Source organism: Poecilia reticulata, chromosome 12 (assembly GCF_904066995.2).
Source record: "Poecilia reticulata chromosome 12, P_reticulata-male-v2, whole genome shotgun sequence".
Classification (NCBI taxonomy): domain Eukaryota; kingdom Metazoa; phylum Chordata; class Actinopteri; order Cyprinodontiformes; family Poeciliidae; genus Poecilia; species Poecilia reticulata.
The window spans coordinates 13,534,744-13,557,337 of record NC_088841.1 but is presented as its reverse complement, the minus strand read 5'-3'; the positions used below and the strand labels follow the sequence as shown (position 1 = coordinate 13,557,337).

General features: G+C 37.6%; 1 protein-coding gene across 2 annotated transcripts in view; it reads left to right on the top strand.

The window, feature by feature from the left end:
- pappaa (pregnancy-associated plasma protein A, pappalysin 1a) overlaps nucleotides 1–22,160 on the top strand; it is a 98,393-nt gene extending 76,233 nt beyond the window's left edge. For both annotated transcript variants that reach the window (XM_008424380.3, XM_081613184.1), the window contains exons 20-22: nucleotides 125–196; nucleotides 958–1,056; nucleotides 16,547–22,160. In XM_008424380.3, coding sequence (XP_008422602.1) covers nucleotides 125–196; nucleotides 958–1,056; nucleotides 16,547–16,651 — 276 coding nt within the window. In that variant the 3' untranslated portion in view covers nucleotides 16,652–22,160. The remainder of the gene's footprint in view (nucleotides 1–124; nucleotides 197–957; nucleotides 1,057–16,546) is intronic.
- Nucleotides 22,161–22,594: the final 434 nt, after the last annotated feature.

The following is a 22,594-nucleotide window of genomic DNA, read 5'->3' as shown; positions in this document are numbered from 1 at the left end:
TATTGCTTATCTTATTGCAACTTCATGTTCATTTTGGAGGTGTGCCTGTGAACAGTTTTGGAATCATTGAAAGCAGCGATATTTCTTAATTAACTGAACAAATGCGTGTTGTCTTGTCTTTCAGAGTATAGTCTGCACGATGGGACTGAAATGGTATCCTCCTCCAGAATTCCTCCACTGCATCAAAGGATGCGAGGTTGGTGCAAGACCTGAGCACTATATTCCTCTGATATATTTTAATTCTTTAACCTCTTGTGGACTGTGAAACATTAAAGGTAGAACATAAAGTTTTATGAGCTGTACTTGGCTAAATTGTTGTAGACAGAAAATGAATTGGCAGACGCTGCACAAGTAAGACAGAGAAAGCGTAGGTGAAGACGGGCTTCTTGTGCAACCGATCGTTAAGTGGGACAATTTCGATAATCCTACCCTACTCCTAGACTAAATATGATCTGGTAACTAAGTAATGAAATGCATTTGTAACTGCAGTCCGCAATAGAAAATATAATTAGTCCTACAACAGCCTTTTTCAGTCATTTCCACATACTACATCAAGTGTTTCTTTCAAAAGTCTTTGTATTTTGCTTTGTTACATGAAGCTATTAAGTAATCCGTTGAGCTGAGTCCAACTGGATAACCTGATGGGTAACCCAACCGTTGAGGGCGGGGCCAACCCAATAAATCACCTGACTGGCGCGTTTTGTGCTGATTATGGTTTATGGTGTCTCGATTTGATTTACGGGTCTAGCTGACTAAGGGCTGAAATGGTGACATTGAAGAATGGGGAAAATTTAATGTATTGGATTCATCAGCAAATTCATTCAGATACTTCTAAAGACCTCGAAATGCCCAAGAGCCAAACGGAACAAAGCTTTAGGCCTTACACAAGGTAATGAGAGGTTTCTGGTTTTTGCTCTGTCGTTTCACTCTTTCTGCACTCTTCTCTTCCTTCAATAGCCTTTTATGGGAGACAACTACTGTGATCCAGTCAACAACAGGGCCTTCTGCAACTATGATGGAGGAGACTGCTGTCAGACCACTGTCAAGACTAAGAAGGTAAGTTGCATGCTCATATTTAAAATAAATGTAGAAAAATAAATTATGCTGAATTTAGACTGACTGAAAAATCAATCTATTACAAGTTATTATTTTGTCCTAAATCTACTCTTGTCCTTTAGTAGAGATTTTGTAATACCCCCAATCCAAAGGCATACCTGGTTGATTGGTGACTTTCAATCTAAGATGACCTCTAGGGTAGAGTTCATGCTCTTACCTTCATGAACAGGATTAGATGGATTAAAAAGAGGATGATTTGATAAGTCATTTTTTTCCTGCCTATTCTGTTAAGTAATTGTTTTTGTCTGTCTGTGTTCATAAGTGAACAAAAGGTTACAGTATATCAATGACAGCTTACAGGCATCTCCTAACATCACATCCTCCTCATTAGGTACTTCAAAGTTATCTGTCAATTCTTAGTCTGCTCTGTATTTATTTAATCAGTTACAACTCTTCCCTTGGCCTGACATAACTCTGAAAATCCATTTGATTAATTTCAGAAAGCTGCTGGCAAGATATGTGTTTAGACGGGTTTATTCATGCTTGTTTGCCACAACAGTTGCATATCTAACCAGACCTGTTTCTGTAAAGTTTGGATGAACGAGGCTGCACTGTTCTTCCTAAGGCTGGTAGAATAATATGTTTTTTTTTTTTTTTTTGTTTGTTTTTTTTAGCTATGTCAGTTTTCTCTGTCTATGCAGGTTTTTCAGTGGGGAGCCAGTTTAATTTATCTTTTGGAGAGAAAAAAAGTGTGAAAGGGGAGAAAAAGTTTCCTTTACTGTGAAGATGGTCACAGAAAAAAACACTGAATACTCCCTACACTTATATTTGTGTATTTTGGTCAAGCATTAGCTGCTATGCTGCACTCAGACCAAATGCAATTTAAGCGTCAGGGGTGTCTGGTTTACATGCAAAGTCTTTGGTGGACACGGATCTAAGGACAGTGAGAAGATTTGTGGTGTGTCTCGTGCAATTAGCACTGCACGTTTTAACGTGCTTTGCAATTCTGGTCTTTGAGCATTCGACACACGTATAGCAAGTTCAATACATCCAACACGACAGACTCTAGAGTTGGAGAATCTACACTTTGCAATTGGACACACAGCATCTACTGGAGACTCTACTATGTGACGTAGGTTCCTGTAGTCGGTGTCCTGGCAGGAGACGCAGGCACCAGTGCAGGTCAGCAGATCGTCACCTAGGCTCGGGCGAGACAATAGCATTGAAAGCAGCCCTACTCAGCACATCGCTCCTGGAGTAAGAATGGTTTGGTGAAATTAACCAAACTCTCAGAACACCTCTGAATTATCTGGTGAATTCAAACACAACACAGAGTCTCCTGACAATGGCAACATTCTCTTGTAAATAAAGTCAAACCACTCTCAGTTTCATCTGCCATTTTACAAAAAGACTGTCAGAGAAAACAAAAAGGCAAAAGTCAAGAGGCTCCTTCCAAAGTGCATTTTTCCACACTTTGCTCTCACACACGTCAAGAGCAATTTTGACACCAGATATCAACCGCCAGACTTCTGCGTGTACAAGCATCCAACTTCAGGCATTGAATGCCTTTTTCATGTGCAAAATGTGTTTGATATAAATTCAGCATTAGGCAAACAGCTTTTGACTCTGGAGTACTTTTGCATATGAAGGTATTCATTATAAAAATTACTTTAAGATGCCCACATCTGATGGCTGGAACACCAGCCCATAACGTTACTCTTCTCCTCTATGCTCAATGTTTGGCATGTGATGTTTCTGCTTCTCAAACATCTCTACTACAGTTGCATGTGTCAAAAGGACATTATTACAGAAGTCTTGTGTCTAGAAAAAAATTTGCACCATCATATTGCTTTTAGAGAGATGGGTTTTTTTTCTGGTAATTCTTTCAAACAAGTCGTACTAAGATTAAATCGTTCTTCTCATTATACTCTGTTGAGCTATGTCATTTGAAATGGTAACAGATGCCTTCATGGTTCCTGGGGTATTTTACAATTTCTTTGAGCCTTGCATTGTTTAACCTTGTCCGTCACTGGGTAACTGTCTTTAATATTTTCCATTTTCCACCAAAAGTGTTGTCACCATAGAAATGATAAAATTGAAAAAAAAATGAAATTACATTTATCAGGATTTGAATTGTTAAGCTGCACAAACCTGGTTTGATCTGGGGAACAGTTTCCAGATTCTCCTGGTTGCCACTTTCATCTGTTTAAACAGCGATAGGCAAATATAGACATGATGCGAATGTCCAAGCATCACACTTCTCAGGAAGGAGCTGGGCCGAAAAGTTCAAAGACATTGCAACAAAATACTGAGGAAATATACATAAATGTTTTATTTTCAATGAATAAAAACAACTCTTACATGTTCTTACTCTTATAATTGGGGCATTTACCAAATGCAAATAAATTAGGCAATTCTGACCTGAAGCTTAAAGTAAAATCAAACTTCACTGATTGAAGTTTTATTCAACTTCAAACAGTGAGATATATTGTTTTTGTGTCTCTCATTTGGTGTGTGTAATCTTCTGGTTTCATTTGTATTTATAAAAGTCTCAATTACTGAAATTCACGTTACATGTTGGCCCGAGTCTATATTAGTTAAATTTTTGTCTTATTTTTGTCGTTCCATTTTTCGGTTGGTTTAGAATGTGAAAGAAATGACCATGTTGCAATTGTTTAAAGGTAAAGTAAACAAACAACAACAAGAACAAATAATAATAGTTCCCTTGGGTTGATGCTGCATTCTGGCAACTGCCATACTGTATGTTGAGTATGTGCTGACCAAACATGTGAAAGTTCACGTTTTGTCCTTTACTAAGTCTGTTGGGTTTGGAGGACAAACCACAGTTATGCCACTTGTACACTGTGCTGTACAGGCAAATAGCAAGAGGTCCGTCATTTGTTTGAATATTTTATTTCTTAAATGTATAGTGGCAAATGTTTGGCATAATTCGTCAGATTGGTAACGCTAGAATTTTGTTTGCAACTACATGGGAAATAGCCTCACTTTTGTACGAGTTCTGCTGCTGTTGATTGACAATATCTAATCTCCACATCTTCTGAGACCAATCTTAAGCAGTGACATCAGCAGAACTTCCAGAACTATTGTTTTATTTTTTGTTTTGTTTTAGTTTAGTTTTTTTTTTTTTCTGTAAGACCTCATAGAATTCAATAAAAGACTCAGGCAATAAGAGATTGAGCTCTTGAAAGGAAAGGACAGCTGGCCATGGGTTGTGTCATGAGTTAGGAGTTGGTATGTTGGATCCTACTTCAAAGAAAAACATGTTCTCAACATCTTGTGTTGGTATGTAGAATAACAAATGTGTTGTTTTCGAAAATGAAAAACCTTTGAGGATTTTAACAGTTTAATACACTTCCCAAAATAGCTTAAACCAGGTCTAATCCTATTGTAAGAACAAAAGTTTTCATACTTTATTTAGACTTAAAATACAATAAATATTACACTGAGAGTCATTTTTGGCCGACAAGAACGGCCAAAAATTACTGTTCTTGAAGAAGCTTGAAGAAAACAACAATCTGCTAAAGGGGAAAATATTCTGTTTGAGTATCCAACATAATTTGTAGCAAAGGGATGTTTATATTCCAAAATTGAAACTTTAAGTTTCTGTAACTTTTCAGTGAGTAGACCAGAGGAGGAGGAAGGGAAAATAGTAATGCAGTATGTCAGGACAGTGTTATTGTGTCAAACTGAGACTTGTCCTTCTGACATCAAATATTTCCTAGATGTAGCCTTGGCTTTGTAGACATGGCCTGGACAAACCTTAAAACTCCTATAGTACATATCACATATGACCAACTCTAGATGAGCTAGATGCCCTGCTTAGCCCACAAAGTCAACATTATCTAGATAAAAACAAATACTGCAATAATGTCTTCACATTATCCTTGTATAAGTATCCCTCCATCTTGATGTTTCTTTTATTTCTTATGATGATGAAGGAAATTGTAGATTAGTAAGAAGTTTGCACAAAACGAATTTGAAAACATTGTGACTTTACAATGCAGAGAAAAACTTTTTTCCTATCTTTTTAATACTTAAACAAATGCAGGTTCAAAGTGGTTGTATTAAAATGTATGTGATTCGTTTTTCCATTACATTCCAGCGGGGATGTCCAAAGTTTTTGGAACTAAGGGGTGCGTTTTTTTTTTTTCTCACCAATCTGCTAAAAGCTACCACTTGGCACCGAGATGTGAAAATTAGAAATCAAACTCTATGCTGATACATTTTATGTGCAAATATACATCAGTTAGCAGAAATGTTGAAGTGAAAAAAAATGCTGTTTCTTCCTTAGAGGGACCTCTTGCCCAGGGAAGAGGCAGCTAGTTTCTCATTATCAGAAGTTGACTGCAAGCCCTAAGCAGGCTAGCAGGAGACTGTCAGTCATGTTAGATCTGCACTTTAATAGATGATCTCCATGTGAAAGGAAGAAGATACATTCACACAAATAAGTAGATTGACAAAGTGCCATCAAGTTGAAAACTCATCTCCTGAAGTTGAAATATTTTTACTCTAGCAACAGGATCTGGAGGTGCTTGCTCATACCAGATGCTTCACTCAGTTTTTATTTCAAGGTCATTTTCAACAGCGGACTTATCCAGATTGAAAAGGGTCTTTATTTTGGAGACTTTTTCATCAATATCAAGGTTTCTACTTGTAAGATGGAAGCAAAACTAGCTACGTTGGATAGATAAAAAAAAAATTAAAGTGCATTTCGAGTTCTGTCGAGAGCAAACCTGCTGATATATTGTGCAGTGTCAAGCTGTTTGACATCCTTGCTTTGTCTTTGTAGCGCTGCTTGTATGTAAGTATTGTATTGATGAAATAACCAAATGAGGTCAAAGGTCACTTGGCACATTGAGACAATGACATCTGCAGGATGTGGCATTGAGTTTTTATGTTTCTAAAACATTTCTGAACACTCTTGTTACCATTCTTTGTTATAATACGTTATGCATGTCATGATTTTTCTTATTTTTTTTAAATGCATAAATAGGCCAGATTTGTATAACTTAGAGTATGCAGATTCCCACCGGCAACAATTGTTGCTGAGTATAAAAACTGTACTTTCACTAACATAACCAACATAAAATGTAATAATTCATGAAGATCATATGTTAGGGAGGTCCAAGGATTGAAATGCATGCACTTATTTTGCAGGAAAAAATTTGGGATTAAACGGGTTAAGCTACAAGCTAAGCAGAATGCGGTTGGTCTTCCTACATTACGGCAAGAGAATTCAAGACTAATTTCACTTCCCCAACATAGCGCACGCATGTGAAGTCAGTTTGCCCCAATCAGAATAACAAGATCAGAATTAGGGGTTGCAAGTCAACTCTTAGACTAGTTGAGTCTCATCTTTGCAATGAATTTTTATATTTCACATTGACTAGTTGTGATTCTGTGACAAAACCTTTTTCCAAGATGATGGAAGATGAGGAAGTGGGTGGTGAATGTCTGATTCTTTGATAAACAATGTGTAAGTAATGTACTAAAGGTGTACTGCAAACCCAAGCAAAGGCTAATGGAATAATGTGCATATGTTACATGTCGGCCTCTTTTTTCAATCCATCTAACAGATTTTCAAAATGATCAGAGCATAGCAACATAGCGTAGCCTTACGCTCTTTTAAAGTCACTGTGACAATATGTGGAAACATAGCTTAAGCTACATTCTGAGGATTTGACACAATCTGTTCATGTCGTTTTAAATCCATGTTTTTAAAACAGTGGCTTCGCCTTTAAAAAAAAGAAGAATGCCAGTTGACTACCAAACTATTTTAGATTTGTGAGATATCACACAATAACATTATCAACAAAAAATAGTAATTACTCGACCATATTCTACATGGTGGAATAACGTTGTAGGCATCTGTGAAAACAACAGTTGACTGGTGTTTTCCCACTTTTGGGTCCCCTTGAAATGGTTGAGAAAGATAAAACAAATTGCTCTGAAATTACCAATCATGACTTGGTTTATCAGCTGCCAGAAATAAGGGTCAAGTAAAGCTTATTATGGGTGAGGAACTAAAAGGAAACACTAAGGAATTAGTCAGATAAGAGTGATTGGTATCTGAACAGCTAAAAAGCCAAATGTTAGATATAATTTGCTTTTCTTCTTAATCGGTTGCTAAATTGAGGTTTTCTTTCAAAATATGTGTAGTTCAATGGGAAATAGTAACGGGGCTCTAATGAATCTGAAAATGTTTTTCTTATGCACACATTTAATCAGTTTTGCTTTTTTATTTATCAGTTTACTTTGCTTTGAGTTAATCATTTAAAAAGATTCATCACTGACAGGAAATGTTTATCCTCAACAACCTTGTGTGAGCAAGTCAGTGGGACCAAAACTGGGTATTACACCTGATTTTCATTTTCTCCAAACAGAACACATGTGTGGCAGACAACAGGATGGAATTGAATAAAACTTCTACAAGCAAACAAAACAAAAACAAAGAGACTATATGTCAAATGAATCTGTAACTTATTACTGAAAAATTCTCCTTTCTTAGCTGATGATTCATGAACTTATTGGGTGACAAAAACGCACAGTATTTCCTGCTTCGTCGGAACTCGGCATTGTTGTTCAAACCACAATCGATGACTTTATTCCAAGTTGCCTAACTGTTTCTAAGGACTTGTTTTGAAACAGAAGGTTTGTTTGTTTGTTTTATTAGAGTTCAAACTGAGAGTCTAGATGTTTGTTAATGTAGTCATTTCTCCTGCTTTGTGTCAGGACGTTTGTATTTAAAGGAAAATTGCATTTAGAGCCAGTCTGCTTTTTCTTGTTGGCGTCCATTTGATAATTCTTTGCCAACAAGGTGCTGATAATGGAAAATGAGTAAGATATGAAAGAAAATTTGAATAACACATACAACAAATTCAATGTTTTGTTTTTGGTTAAATGACACAAAGGTGTAGTTTCTTATTCTTTGAATTATTATCTTTACTGTTCCTGTGACAAAGCTTTCTAAATCTGTCTAGAAACTGTAATTCCTTTTTCTGGATAAAGGGCTATTTGATCAATATCACTCCTTGACCAAAAAAGTTTGTCGTCTACTGGTATTCAGTATACCATGGTATCCAGCTCTACCGGTTGAGGGCTGCTGATAGTCTATGCTAATTACATAACCTCATTGGGTTTTAAATCAGATTGACAGCAGCATCAGAATATAAGTTTCTCACGAGGCCCAGGCCTTTGTCATTTGAACTGAATAGGGGTAGGCAGAGTAGACAAGAAAAAGCTGTAAAAGCTGTAGTGCAGTTAATTCCTGCCATTCAGCAGGGACTTGCAGGAAACAACTTCAAGTTTGGACTCCAGTGTCTAGAACACTTAATTCTGTTGGCCCTCCCTTGATCTGCTCTGTCTGCTCGGTGTCTCTTCAGCTGTTGTGCATGCAGCTTCTCCTCCTCCATCAGTCATTGGGAGGCCTTGTCAAACTAAGGCTGTTAGTGTTGGTATTGCTCAACCCTTTTGGGTCTTTACCAACCATTATTTCATTATCTTCTGCTTATTTGAAATTTAGTTGTGGTTGTAACACATTTAGGACTGAAGCCCAGAAATCCCTCTTGCAATTGATGCTCTACGGTTATTTCTGGGCATCCCAAGATATTCTCAGGCCAGGAGGGATATTCAGTCCCTCCAGTGGGCTCATGTTCTTCTTCAAAGTTTCCTACCATTGGGGCGCGCGTCCAAAGGGAATTGTCCAGGGGCAATTGTGATCATATGCCTGAACCACCCTGGCTTACAGCTTTCAATGTGAAAACGGATAAAGTCTCTACTCCTGGATCTCATAGGGTAATGAATCTTCTCACTCTATCTTTAAAGTTTTGCTATGCAACAGATGAAGCTAATTTCTCTTGCTTATGTCCAGAATCTTCTTCTTTTCATCACGACTCATATCTAGCAACCACAAGTCAGTATCAGATTGTAAAAGAAACAGTAAAAACATTTTCTTTTTGCCTAAGCTTTTTCTTCATCATGACCGATCAGAGCAGTACACACACTTTATTTCGAACACGTCACATTCCTTCTGTCCATCACTAGAGAACAAGAGGAACACCTCAACTTTGATGACTTATGACTGAACTGCATGCTGAAAGACGTAAATAGAATCGCATAATTTGCAAAACGACAACAAAAAAATCTCTACTACTGTGTAAGTTTACAGGCAGTACTTATTTTTGTGATAGAAAAAAGAAAACTTCAAATCGATTCATGCAATCGGAACCTCCGAGAATCTCTAGGCTGAAGATGTTTGAAGTTTGGGGTGCTGTGGTGGCGCAGGGCTCAAGCACAACCCACATATGGAGGCTTTGGTCCTCGACGTGGCTGTCGGAGGTTCGATTCCTGGCCTGGCGACCTTTGCCACATGTCTTTCCCCTTCTCTCTTTACCCACTTTCCTGTCTTTTCACTATCAAATAAAGGCCACTCGAGCCAATAAAACCTTAAAAAATGAAGTTTGAAATATTGTCCATACCTACTGATTTTATACATTGATTTGATAGCTTGTGATGTTAGAATGTAATATCTCATGGTATTGAACTCATGAATCTAAGGTTGTTTTGGGCTTAAACCAGTAGACCTCACTCTCACATATTCTCATCCATTCTCTATGTCACTCAGTCTTTTCATCACTAATTGCCTCTCTCAGTCATTTACATGCTCTCTATCTAACTCAGAAACAAGGGGTACACATAAGCTTTTCCCCTGGTTGCTATGCAGTAGTCTGGTGTCTCTGTGGGAATCTTGGTCAATGTCATGCCCCCATTATGTTGTGACAGCAGAACAGTGACTCCCTCCATGCATCTTCACTGTTCCTCTGCCAAAACTTGTTACATCTATATTTCTCTGTTGGCAGAGGTGTTAAGGTTAAAGGCAAAATAAGGACACAGCGATATAGACAGGAGATTTCATTCACCCTCATTTTATAATATTAATTTTACACAAGAGGGAAACAATCTTGTCTTACAAACATCCACACACTTTGTTTTACAAAAACAATCAATCAATGAAGTTTATTTGTGTACAGCACATTTCAGCAACAAGTCAGTTCAAAGTGCTTTACATAATAAACCCCCCCAAAATCAACAATTGTTCCAGATTTGTGGTGTATAGAAGCTGAATGCTGCTTCGCCATGTTTGGTTTTGGTTCTGGGGATGCAGAACAGCCCAGAACTAGAAGACCTGAGAGATCCGGAAGGTTGATACAACAGCAGATCTTTAATCTACCGTGGTGCAGTACATTTATAAACTAGTATTTTAAAGTTTTAAAGCATTTTAACAAATAAAAACACCCTAAACACTCTTATAGTATAGTACCACTGAGGCCTTGTCCATACGTAGCCAAGTATCTTTGAACATAAACAAATATTTTTATTAAAAATTATTTCATATCACTATATAGTTTCATTATTTAAAACTATATATCTGTCCACACAAAGAACGTTTTGGTACCATGTTTATTTCCTTACAGAAAGCCATGGTTGTTTAAAAGCAATCTGATTGACTGACATAGGTTTTAGCTTGGCGCTATAGTACTGCGACTGCCAAATGCACTGGGGGTGCTGCGGATGAACCCACACATGGGTTCATGTGGATGAAAACATTTCTGAAACCGGTCCTGTGTATACAATATTGTTTTTTTAATGTGGCTGAGATTTTTTTTTATAAAGACCTGGCTACATGTGTAGAAGGCCTGAGACTGCCATTTATCGTAAGAATTGTTTTCAGATTGCATCCAATGTTTCCTAAACAATGATGGATTCTGTGGTGGATACTGTGTTTGAGGTTAACAATTTGACAGTACATAGAAACACATGCAGCTTTGGAATCAATGCAAGTCAGGGGTCGAATATGACTTTGCTAAAAACACTAGAAAAAAAACTGTGGTGTTTGGGTTGGGGTTAGAGTGATGTAATTGTATTTACTTTGCTGTTAACCACAATAGTGACAATTATTTTTGACTGGATGTAGGTATAGTGGAGCTAACTGATGGGGCTGGACTCACTGTAGGTTTGCCTTCTTTATAAGTTTGTTGTACAAATAGCATCACTTCTCGATGTCTTCCACCACAAGAAAACATTGAAACTGTCTATATTCTACAGTAACGATAGTGAACTAAATTAAGTGCTGAAATGCTGGTCACTAACCTACCTTAAACTGCTTGAGGTCCAGGGTTAGGTTAGTAAAGCTAAGACCTTAATATTTTAAAAGAGTATTAATGTTGTCAGTACAAAAGCCAAGGATGACATGTTTAAGTTTTTTTTTAAACTGTTGAACTCATTTAAAAATATATATTAATTCAGATCTTCTAATCAAGCACACTGTCCTTTACCATTTCCAGCCTCTTGTTGTCCCAAAAAACCAAATGTTTTATTATTTCATCTTTATTATTTTATCCTTCTCTCTTATCTGTTTTTATCTTAAATATATTTCGCAACCGTCAGCCCACCGATTGCAGGACAAACTCCTACTGCCATTGCCAATAATTCTTGAGACCAATGTCATAAAAACATGTATACTGGAGATCATTGGTTGACATTCACAGTCCTGCTGCGTCTTGACAGGGTGTATTACCTCTTGTTGATGTCACCATCTCCTTTTATACATTATTTTTCCATAATAAGGCACAATATACCAAATAGAAATAACATGTAAATCCTTTAAGGATGAACCCAAGGGGCCAAATTATTATTTCCTGAATGAAACTTAGTGAATTGTCTGGGGTCGCGTGTTATTAGGTAATGTTTATAGTGGGTAACATTTGAGCTGTAGTTGCATTGTTTCTGCAACAGAGGTGCTCATGTTCTACATACATAATGTGAAAGAGCTAAGGAGTCAAGGAGCAGAATTTTTTCAAGATGAGCAAAAAAATAATAATTTGGCAGGCTAGTTTATGTGGTGAACAAATTGAGTGTGATACAGTCTGACATGCGCAGGAAGGTGATGTAAGAGAATAATTTTTTTGTCCAGTATTATGTTTTCAAATGCCCTTGGATCAAAAGTCTTTTTACACAATAGTGTGAGAAGTTTATTTCTCAATTTGATCTAATTAGTAGCACCTTTGCTTGTTTCCCCCACAAAGTTTCAAAACGTTATATAAATATTGACTTTGTTTAACACATTATGTGTTAGGAAAAAAGCTTTTGTCTAATTTTAGGACATACGTAGACTAAAAGTGTACTATCTAATAGAAAGCTTACAGGTGAGGGGTACGTCTTTTAGCATGACTGTACATAATGGAATTCTGCACATAAATTTTACATTGCTTCCCAGAATAGTGAAGAAGCCTTAATTTGTGTTTTGTTTCAGTAAAGATTTGTGTATTAAGTAGTTCTGGATGACTTGCTGTCTATTGTTCCACTTCAGGATGTTTGAAGGTGAAAGGAATGACTGCACGTAAGGTCACCGCAGGATCTCCCCTTAATAGTTGCAAGCTGTTGGCTGGATTTGGAGAGGCGGGGGGGAAGGAAGCAAGAGTCTGGAGTATGCCTCTCTGAGGGTTCCCTTTGCAAGACCCTTTTTGTAGCCCCCCATATAGTTTGGAAACTTTTTTTTCCTCCAATAGACTTGGCCTCTCTGAGACATTTTTTTGTGAATCTGGGTATATGTTTTTCTGTCAAAGTTAAGGTCTTGTGGAGGTGCTCAGATCACACCAAGGTTTCTAAAACTGCTTGCAAATCTAAGTTTGACACAAGTATGCCCAGTACATTACTTGTGTGTGACATGGTTGTATGTCTCTAAAATGACGGTGTGTGATGTCCACAGCTAGCCATTAACCTCTGTCTTAATATGTTATCGAACTTAGCAGACTACACTTTTGGAGTTGTTACACAGAGATAAATGCACATACATGGTGCACTTAGTTGTCTGTTAGCAGTTCTTGTTAGTGTCACCAGTGCTTATTTCTCAGCATTCCAAGATAATTTATTTCCTGGCGGAAAATGTCTTAAATGAAATGTACACATAACTATGAGCTAGAAACCACTACATGTCCTTTCCAAATCCACGCTGCTTCGCTGCTGTGAGCACATGGCTTCTAGTTTTCACTGGCTTTTAACAAGTCCACATTTGGAGGTGCAAAAGAACAATGTAAAAGATTTGAATTGTTTTACTGTTATTATAATAAACCCCAGATTCTTTAACCATTACCCTCTTTTGGAGCCTGTTTGTCCAATCACTTTTTTGGGTTGAGCAATGTTGGCTCATATAATTGCATTTCAGCTCTTTAGTGGTACCAAGTTGTCAGCTTTTCACCAAATGTGGATCTGATTGCAAAGACCCACTCAACTGATACTTTACAGCTAAGAAGAAGGGAAAACTTGTCCAAAGTTAATGGCAAAACTTTAATAGCCAGAATCAAATATGTCACAGCAAAGGTCCAGATTCTTACTCACTACACATTAAATAACTTTTATAAACCTTTTGCTTATTTTCTGTAGTGCAGGGTTTATAGAAAATTAGTAAATGAAATGAGCCGCTTTCTATAAATGCATTTTACATGTACTGTATGTGGAATGAGGTCTATGGATATCATAAAGATATACACATAAACCATGTTGATCAAAAAATAGACCATGCTTGTGAATGAATTAGCTGATTTCAGTTGCTTACAACCACTACTTTCTTCTAATGACATTTGAATATAGTGATTTGAAAATAAATCCAGTATTACATAGGTCACTATATAATTTATACAGAAGAGAGGAATGCCGTGTTTTTACCTGTTGCTGAAATAGAAGGATAGGGCTCTGATAGATAAGATTTCAGTAGGCCTAGTGTTATCCTTGCCTTGCTTCCACCTCATGGTCTTCTCCTAGCCCTCCTCTAACTGTGGGACCCTGGGCATCAGGATGGCCCCCAGTATTGCAAAACTAATCAGCCCAGTTTCCCAGCCACCCCGAGAGAAGCCTAAGTCGGGGTCAGATGTGGCAACTGGCCCAGTCACCCCAGAGGTCAAGGTCAAAGGAAAGGATGTCAAATCTGCCACCCACCATCATTCTCTGCATAGAAAGATAAGCAGAACTGGCCTTGGATAAGCAGAAACTGCGTAAGAGGCTTGGATTATGTAGTGGGAAGCAGTGCTGCGAGGGAAAGGAGTAATAAAACAAAGATAGGAAGAGAATTTAAAAGAAACAAGGTATAAGTGTAAAACAAAGATGTTGTAATAAAACTCTGAAAGAGTCAGGTGAGAATCAGGAACTCTGTGTTCTTGGCTTCAAAATGCCTCAGAGGAAACGGCGCTCATGCAGTTGACAGCTGTTTCTGAAGTGTGTCCGGCCTTTAGCTTGTAAAGTCGTCCCATGTAGACCTCATTTTCCCCAAGGAGTCTGGGTCCAGCCCACCTGGCCCTTGCATTACAGACACCTCCCCCACACAAACAAGTTATTTTGTACCCTATTTGCAAGGAGAGTCTGCATCACCAGTCATCTGGGACAAGCTCCATCTCATTCCGTAGATCTGACATCTATATTGTCCTGTTCACACAAACTGTTCAACTGGTTGGTTGAGTGGTGTCATGTTTATCACCATATTTGACTTTTTTTCATCTTCAGACAGGTTGTAGTCTCCTTTTTAGGAACAGTGGTGGACACTTAAAACTGTTTCACACTATTAAGTATCTATCATTTTAGTAGCGTATGAAGACGTTGCTTTAAGTAACACAGGCTCTATCATCATGACTTACAGTAATGTGGTGATATAACTAAACCTCGTGCTATGTTATGCAGACACTCTTTCTCCACTGATGAACCCCCCCCCCCAAAATATTCAGTTCCAAGTGGAAGGCAGTTTAATCTGTTTTGCAATTAATTCACCTAATAAATGTTTGACAATTTGGGGACATTGAAACATAATCTATAGAAAAGTAACAAAAACTGGTGAAGCATATCCTTCTTAGATACGAGAAAATTTAAAGTTTCACAAAATGGGCTTCATTTTTTTATGTTTGAACTCATAAAACAACCTTCGTTTGCATCCAATGCTTCCTAAATATGTGTTAGTGTGAAGTACATGAGAAGTATCTACAACTTCATAGAGGGGTTGTAATCACCGTTGACTTTCAGATGCTCTGGTGGAGTGTCAAGGTGGGAGTGTGGGGAAGAGAAACGATTAGGAGGGTCTCAATACACCCACCAACAAGACGCCACCCTGGGCGGTTGCCCATATTGCCCATATCAGAAACCACCACTGTTTGCAATACAAAGAGATAGCAGCTGGCATGCGCAAAACTACCTGCTATTGTTCCTTATTTGTAAAAAAATAAGTAAAATTTATAAGACTGCACGTCACTGCTTGGAGGTCCTTCTATAAACAATTTATACATACTGCATTGAACTAAAAACCGTCTTCAGCCGGATAGTGTTTTTGTTAAACTTGCAATGTTTGTTGGGACTTGTTTTCCAAAAGAGAGCAATAATTCAGCCTAATAAGATCAAGCGATTCTGACTGCAGGCTCTCAGCCCTTTGGAATATAAGCCACCAAGACACAAATACAAACATGTCCTTGGTCTGCTGCCTACTTTACATGACTTGGACAACACGTGTTTCCTGTTTGGCCTGGAGAAGGGGGACACATTTTGTGTACCCAAACAGCTGAAGCCAACCCCTCGAGAGGTTAGCGAGCAGACAAGGCAGCAGCAGCTGGGGCTGGTGACGCATTGCCAACGTTATCCAGCTACGTCAAAGCCAGGGGCAACAACCACTGATCGCAGTGCTCTGCTTTCACTGGCAAGAGATTATGTTGACAGAAAAACTATCAGAGAAAATGGAAATACATGAAAAGATAAAGTGCTGTGGTTTCACAAGACTGTGACTGAAGAGAGCCTTTATAGCAACAAAACTGAAAAACTTTTGTTGCTTCCAAGCTCGGGAGCTGCAGTTTTTTGGGGTCAAGTCGTTTCCATGACATGTCACATACCACATTTAGAAGAATGTTTTCTTCTGGCTAGGACATGTTTACTGTTGTGTTTGAGACTGTGTTGCAGTTTCAATATAGGCATAATTTGAAAGAATAAGAGGAACGATAATGATACATGATTATTATTATTTTTTTTATGTTTCGTAAATAAGAATCTGAAAAGTCCTTTATGCAATTGTTTGTAGTGTTTGTGTGCATCTGTATGCTTGGAATCATTATCTGAGTAGAAGGTGAACTTCCAATGCTAGTTTCAAGTCTTTTGCTAGATTGCCCTGTGTATTAGACTACATCCATGTTCACATCAACTATGTCCAGGCCCCCTTTTCCTGATGAGGAAAAGCAACCCTACACCATAATGCTGCCACCACAATGTGATTGGGTGCACTGGAATTAATTTGTGTTTAGAAGTAGAAAGGCAATTGAGTAGAACTGCAGGCCACATTTTTCACAAAAAATCCCCACTATGCCTTGCAATTTGTGATTAACGTATGATAAAATATAAATGTGTGTTTTTGACTACTAAAAAAATTGTTTTTTTTTCTTTTGCTTAGGTAATTCCATTCCCCATATCCTGTGACATACGTAACGAGTGCTCCTGTCGGGATCCAAAAGCTGCAGAGAACAGAAAACATGAGCGCAACCATTCCCTAGGGTGACCACGCTGAGCAGGGATCTTCATTCGTTGTTCCGGGACCCTTCCCCTACCACAACACATCCAGAATGGCCAACCCAACCTTCATCATCCTCATCTTGGCCCACAGTTTCCTGCACATGCTGCTAATAAAGGCATACCTCTCCATCTGTACTGCAAATGCAACCAGCTTCCATCTTCATGTGAAAGGAAGATACAGAAAGAGGACGAGACTCACGGGACTCCACTGAAAATATTGTTTCTCTGCAAAAAGGAAAGTAACTTGTGCAATACCATCCTTAATGATAAGTAGTATTAAAAAACCTGAAATAGACGTTTTCGATAACTCACCCAAAATAAACAAAAAAAGTGTAACTAAGTCTAGGTAAGCATGCCGTTTGGTGAGTTTTGTGCTGGCTTTAGTATTGGTTTTAGTTACCTCACTCTACAATCAGATGATTGAACCAAAGGTTTATCAAAACATGCAAGTTTGGGATTGTGTTAATGCTGGCTCTGTGTTTTGCAGATAAAAATGTTGACCAGAGATTTAAAGAAATCCTCATACACATTGAATCCTCAGCGCCGCCTCAAGGTGCAATCCCCTGCCTTCTTCCAGAGGTTGTTTTAATTACTTCTGCTTTTAAACTAGTCAGATATTACTTACCTCTGTGCCCTTCTTAGTAATGTATGCTTTTTTTATGGAATGTCGGTGGATATGGGTATTATATAAAACAGCCATATTGTTTTAAGCCACATATCTGACACAAAAAAAGGCAAATTGCAATGCACAAAAACTCAAAACAGTCAGCTATAGAAAAAGAAAAACAGTCTAGGTCAATAGCTGTTTATAGAAAAAAAACTCATTTGAAAATGTAGTGTGGCGTTTGCTTCTTTGAATCCATAATAAATAGTAGGCTTAGACAGCTTTGTCTTCCTTGCTGCTTACAGCTTCTCCTAATAGCATTCATTGATTCCTGCATGTTCTTACACAACTTTGTCATTTTGTATTTAGGTAGAAACCCGTTGACAGCATCACATATGAAATGCACTAACAACTGAAGAAAATCCAGAACCTCATTTGGCACCCCTCGTCTTATGCAGCTGCCCCTGGAAATAACTCTATACCTTGATTATGACTTAAAGAATGTTGTCGGTAACCTCACTTAGGGTTTGGGGTGATTTTAGTTTCAGTCTGAACTCCTCCCTTATGGAGATAGATAAAAACCTTTGTTACCTCAAGAACCATCTGAAACTGAAAAACAAAAGCTGAAAGTAAATCCATCCCAGTCCCGTTCAGAATGTAGTTAAAGCTTATCAAAGGCTTGTGGCTTTCTTGATCTCAGTTCTGCACACCACATTCACACAAAAGTACAGGGATGAAGGGTTGGCTAGACTATATCTCGGTAACCCTAGCCCTAATACCAGCCGACGCCCCCATCTAACAAGCCAGCATTCCATGGGGAATGGAATTAACTTTCGCAGACTCTCTCCTTTCACTGGGTAGTTAGCAGAGTTATACACTAAAATGACATGTGGATGTATACGTCAACACAGCATTTCCAGCCACAGATAACCTGCTGGGTCTAGTTTCGGTCGTTTGCTCATTCTGCTTCCTCTTCAGTACAAAGTGCACTTCTAAATAGCATTTTTCTGTGTTGTGTGTTCCCATAAAGTAACTTTGTTAAACAATATAGCTGCTATGATAGAGTTCTATTTTGTTACTCCTCATTCCCGACACGTACAAACCGATCAGTTTCATGCAACATGTGGAAAGTGTTTGTCTGCTTGGCATCTTGGTCTAAACTTTGCATCGACTATTTTGCAACAATTACAGTGACAATTATCATGATTAATAATTATTTCTCTCTACCCGTGGTCTCTCTCTGACTTGTATTTGGCTGCTATGGCATTCAAGATCATTCCTGTAAACACAGTCCTACATGCCATTTCATAGCCAATGTTTGTGGAGACCTAAGAGAATATGAGGACATGCAAAGAACATGTGCAGATTTTATTTTCCATATGATATAAAAAAAAGAAAATCCAAAAATGATCGAATGACAGAATTATTAAACAATTGGTTTGATTTGCTGTTTTGCATTTCATGGAACATGCTATATTTAATCAGTGTTCGTACCGATGACCTCAATTACTGCACTTTCTAGTTAGAAAAACAATGTATATCTTTCAAAATTCTGTAGAAGCTGCTAGCAACAGAATGGTGATCTAAGAAACTGCATAGTTTTTAGCAATTTGACTCATTGTGTTGCTTTTTGCTTTTCTTCCACTCTTGTTTTATACTTGATTGTTATGCTACATTATGCAGATGACATATTGCTATGCTTCTCTGCAGCATCAAAATGGTATTTGCATTGGATGGTATTAATGAGGTAGAGTGGTAATCCCACATTGAAGCATATATTAATTTACAAATCATTTGGAACAATTAGACCGACATCGATGCTTTTTCCAAGACATGTACTATGGGTTGTTTAAAATTGAACTAGACTGCAAATGCTACGTCTTGTGTGTTGCCTTGGTGTTTGCATAACATCTTAGGTCTCAGAGGAAAAGCGGAAAAAAAATGGAGAAGATAAAAGAAAAAGGAAGAAACCCCCAACCAAAAGGACTCCTGAAAGACTTTGTAACTTTTGAAAAAAATGAAACTTTGTGAGGACACTGAAGGCTACAGGATCTTCAATGATTACATTTATAAACTTTATATGAAAACTATATATTCCTGGTAATTGTATGTATTTGAGATGTTTTGTTTGTATTCTAGATTCTGCTGCCTCACATTATAATTCCTACCAGTGGTAAGTGTCTCACCTGGAGTCACTCCACACGCAGTGCTGTGGTTCATTATCTGCTACCGAGGTCATAGAGAAGCCATTCAGTCTCAAACTATGTAAATAGGTATAAAGTTATCCTAGCATAATCAGAGGTCTCTCCTGCATAATTGTCATAATTATGTAATAAGGTTATCATATTATGTCAATATCTAGCAACCAAAACAGCTGATTGTAATTGCCACATAAGGCATCAGAATGTCACTACATCAACTTGAAAAAAAAAAAAAAAATCTTCCTAAGATTGGAGAAGTTACCCATAAGCCATAGCTAACAAAGAAAGTCATGGGTGGGAGTATACATTTGTGCATCAGAATAGAGGACATCACCTCTCTACTGTAGTTATCACATGATCCCTTTGCTGTACCTCATGCCTGCAATGATTGCTGCTTCTATAGTTTTGGTATTTTAGTGACATTTTGATTCTCATAACAATGGTGTAAATAGTACAACTATTTATTGAGAGTGGTATACTTTTTTTAAGCTATATTTAAGTTCCATTTAAATTATTTTTTACATTGTTTCGATATGAACCAGCACATTATATGTTGTGAGTCATTTTTATCTCCATCGTCACAGTTCTATTGATTGTGATTGTTGCTGATAGGCACTGATCAGACATAAACAAGTTTGCCCCTCAACCATGAAATAACTTCTCTCAATGATCATTATGTGTAAATGGATACTGCTTTCAAATGCTATCTTTTTCTCATTTAAAGCTAGAATTGTGTTTATTTTTGTTTTTCTATAAAGAAAAATTTACAAATTAGCCACATGTACAAGGAGTGTCTAAGAGAGAACCAAATTTACAACCATTATCATTGCCTATTAAGCATAGGCATTATTATTTATTAACAATATACAGTACTTCCAGCTGAAGGCAGAAGGAAAAAGGACTAACAATTAAGGAAAAACAAACTAGAGGTGACATCCAGCAGTGAGTGTTCTTAAATGGGGCAAATGTAGAAGAAGTAAGCCAGTGAAGGAGAGAGAGGGAAAGAGAGGTATTTAAGGGTGGGCTGCTTTTCCTGGCCTATGGAGGTGTTTGTCCAGGTGTGAAAGTGTGTACTCACAGAGGCTGCCCCTGGGCAAAGAGCGGCCAGCCTGACTGGCAACATGCTAAGGCGAGTGAGTCAGAATTTCTCCAGAGACTGGCAGCCATCCCACGATGGGACTCCCTCCATCTCACTTACCTCCATATCCCCTCTAACTCGACACACAGCCTCATCTGTCACTGTCAGGTATGCCTTTGTGGGGCAGCCAGGGTCAAGCTGGCCCTGTGAAAATGAGAGGGGATGTTTGCCCAGTTTACAGAACCAATTGAAGTCAAGATGAAGGAACACATTTCTTCCCACCTACGGTCTATGCTTATCGCACCATAAGAAACTCTCTACCAGTGTTCTTGTTTGACAAGCTTTGATTCCTCCATGTTCACCACCAATATTTGCTCCTGTAGTTTAAATGAGACAACATTTGTTTTTCTTGTCTGCAGATGTCAAATGTTTCTGTGTAAGTTCATCATCATCATCATCAAAAAAAAAAAAAAAGCAGAGAAGAACTGGAGTGTGTAAAGCCCTAATGTTTTTGCTCTAATCTTTAAAATGAAGGGTTATGGTGTTTCCCAAAATGTTCTTTTTTGTGCTGTAACACATTAAGTATTTCTCACATGTCTTTGGTTATAAATTGGTCCTATTATGTTTTCTTATCCTTCAGTGAATAATAAAAAAAAAATGTTGAAGTATAGTTTGTTTTTTTCCATAGAACAAAAAAAATGTACTTGCATATTATGTGGATATCTAGTGATATTACTGTAATGTTTCATACCCAACTGCTCAACAAATATATTTTAAGATGTAAATATTGATATTATCTTATGATTGTATTCAAAAACATGTACTAACTGTTTCAGAATAGGTCTTGGATTGATTTTTATCATAAGTATAACATAAAAAAAAAAGATCCGTGAAATGTAGTGTCAAAGTATCACCTGCAATGAAAAAAAAAAAACAGTAAACAAAAAAAGTAGTGATGCTTTATCACACCACTTGCTGTCAGCATTTAGTTGTTCATAATGACCTAGTGTAAGCACTGTTGTCAGATGTATAAGCCATGAATTTATCTGTTGAGTCCGATATTATTTATTTGTTGTCAATTAAAAAAAAATAATAAAAAAAAAACAATAATCAGAACATTCATCTTTGGGTCCCAGGAGTTTGTCAAAACTGATCACTACAATAAAACCTGTACTTTTTGGGCACAAAATAAGAAAGACATCTTTCTTATTTTGAATGATTGGCACTAACAGCTTTTGTTCCTCTCCCCTTCATTATGCACAACATCAAGTCTTATTTGAAAGCCTTTATGTCAGCTAAAGATTTGCGAACTCGGTGAAGTTAGTCAATAACCTTTACAGTACTACCCTACCTGTAGGCTAAACTGTCATTAGTTCATGATTTGCAGTTTTTATGCCTCACATGTACCAGTGAGTGAAACATGTTTCTTTCTGTATTTTTGTGCTTCTACATCTGCTGTAATGTATATCTGTTGGTAGTCATGGATGCACGCTTAATGCATTGTAGGGAATGACATACCAAACTCAATTATATTCATCATGATTTCGCCAACGCCTTACTCTTTTTTTCCCCCATAACATTGAAATTAAAATTAAATGTTGCAGCTCTTCAATCATTATTTCCTTTTCATTATTATTTCCAAACTTGGGAACTCCTAAGTCATTCATTTCTGCCATGATTGCTGTGCTCTAAACCCCACACATGACAAAACACCATGACGTACACTGGTCTCCAGTTCCCAAAAGCTCAGTACTTCTGGTGCTTAAAGAGGTGCAGCTTCTAGAAGTCACTCTCTCTTGATTAATTTTATTGGACGGTAACTTTGCACTACTACTTAAGTGAAAATATGTTATTTTAATTCTAGCCTTACTTGAGTACAATGTTTGACTACTCCACCAATCTTTGTTACTTTGCAGGCTATTTTAAAGGTTTCAAAGATTAAAAAAAAACTTTTATATGAAGGTAGCTAAATTAAGCTTCATCTGGCATTGGTCACATTTATCCCACATTTTTTTGGGGGGGCGTAAATGAGGTGTTACAAATTCA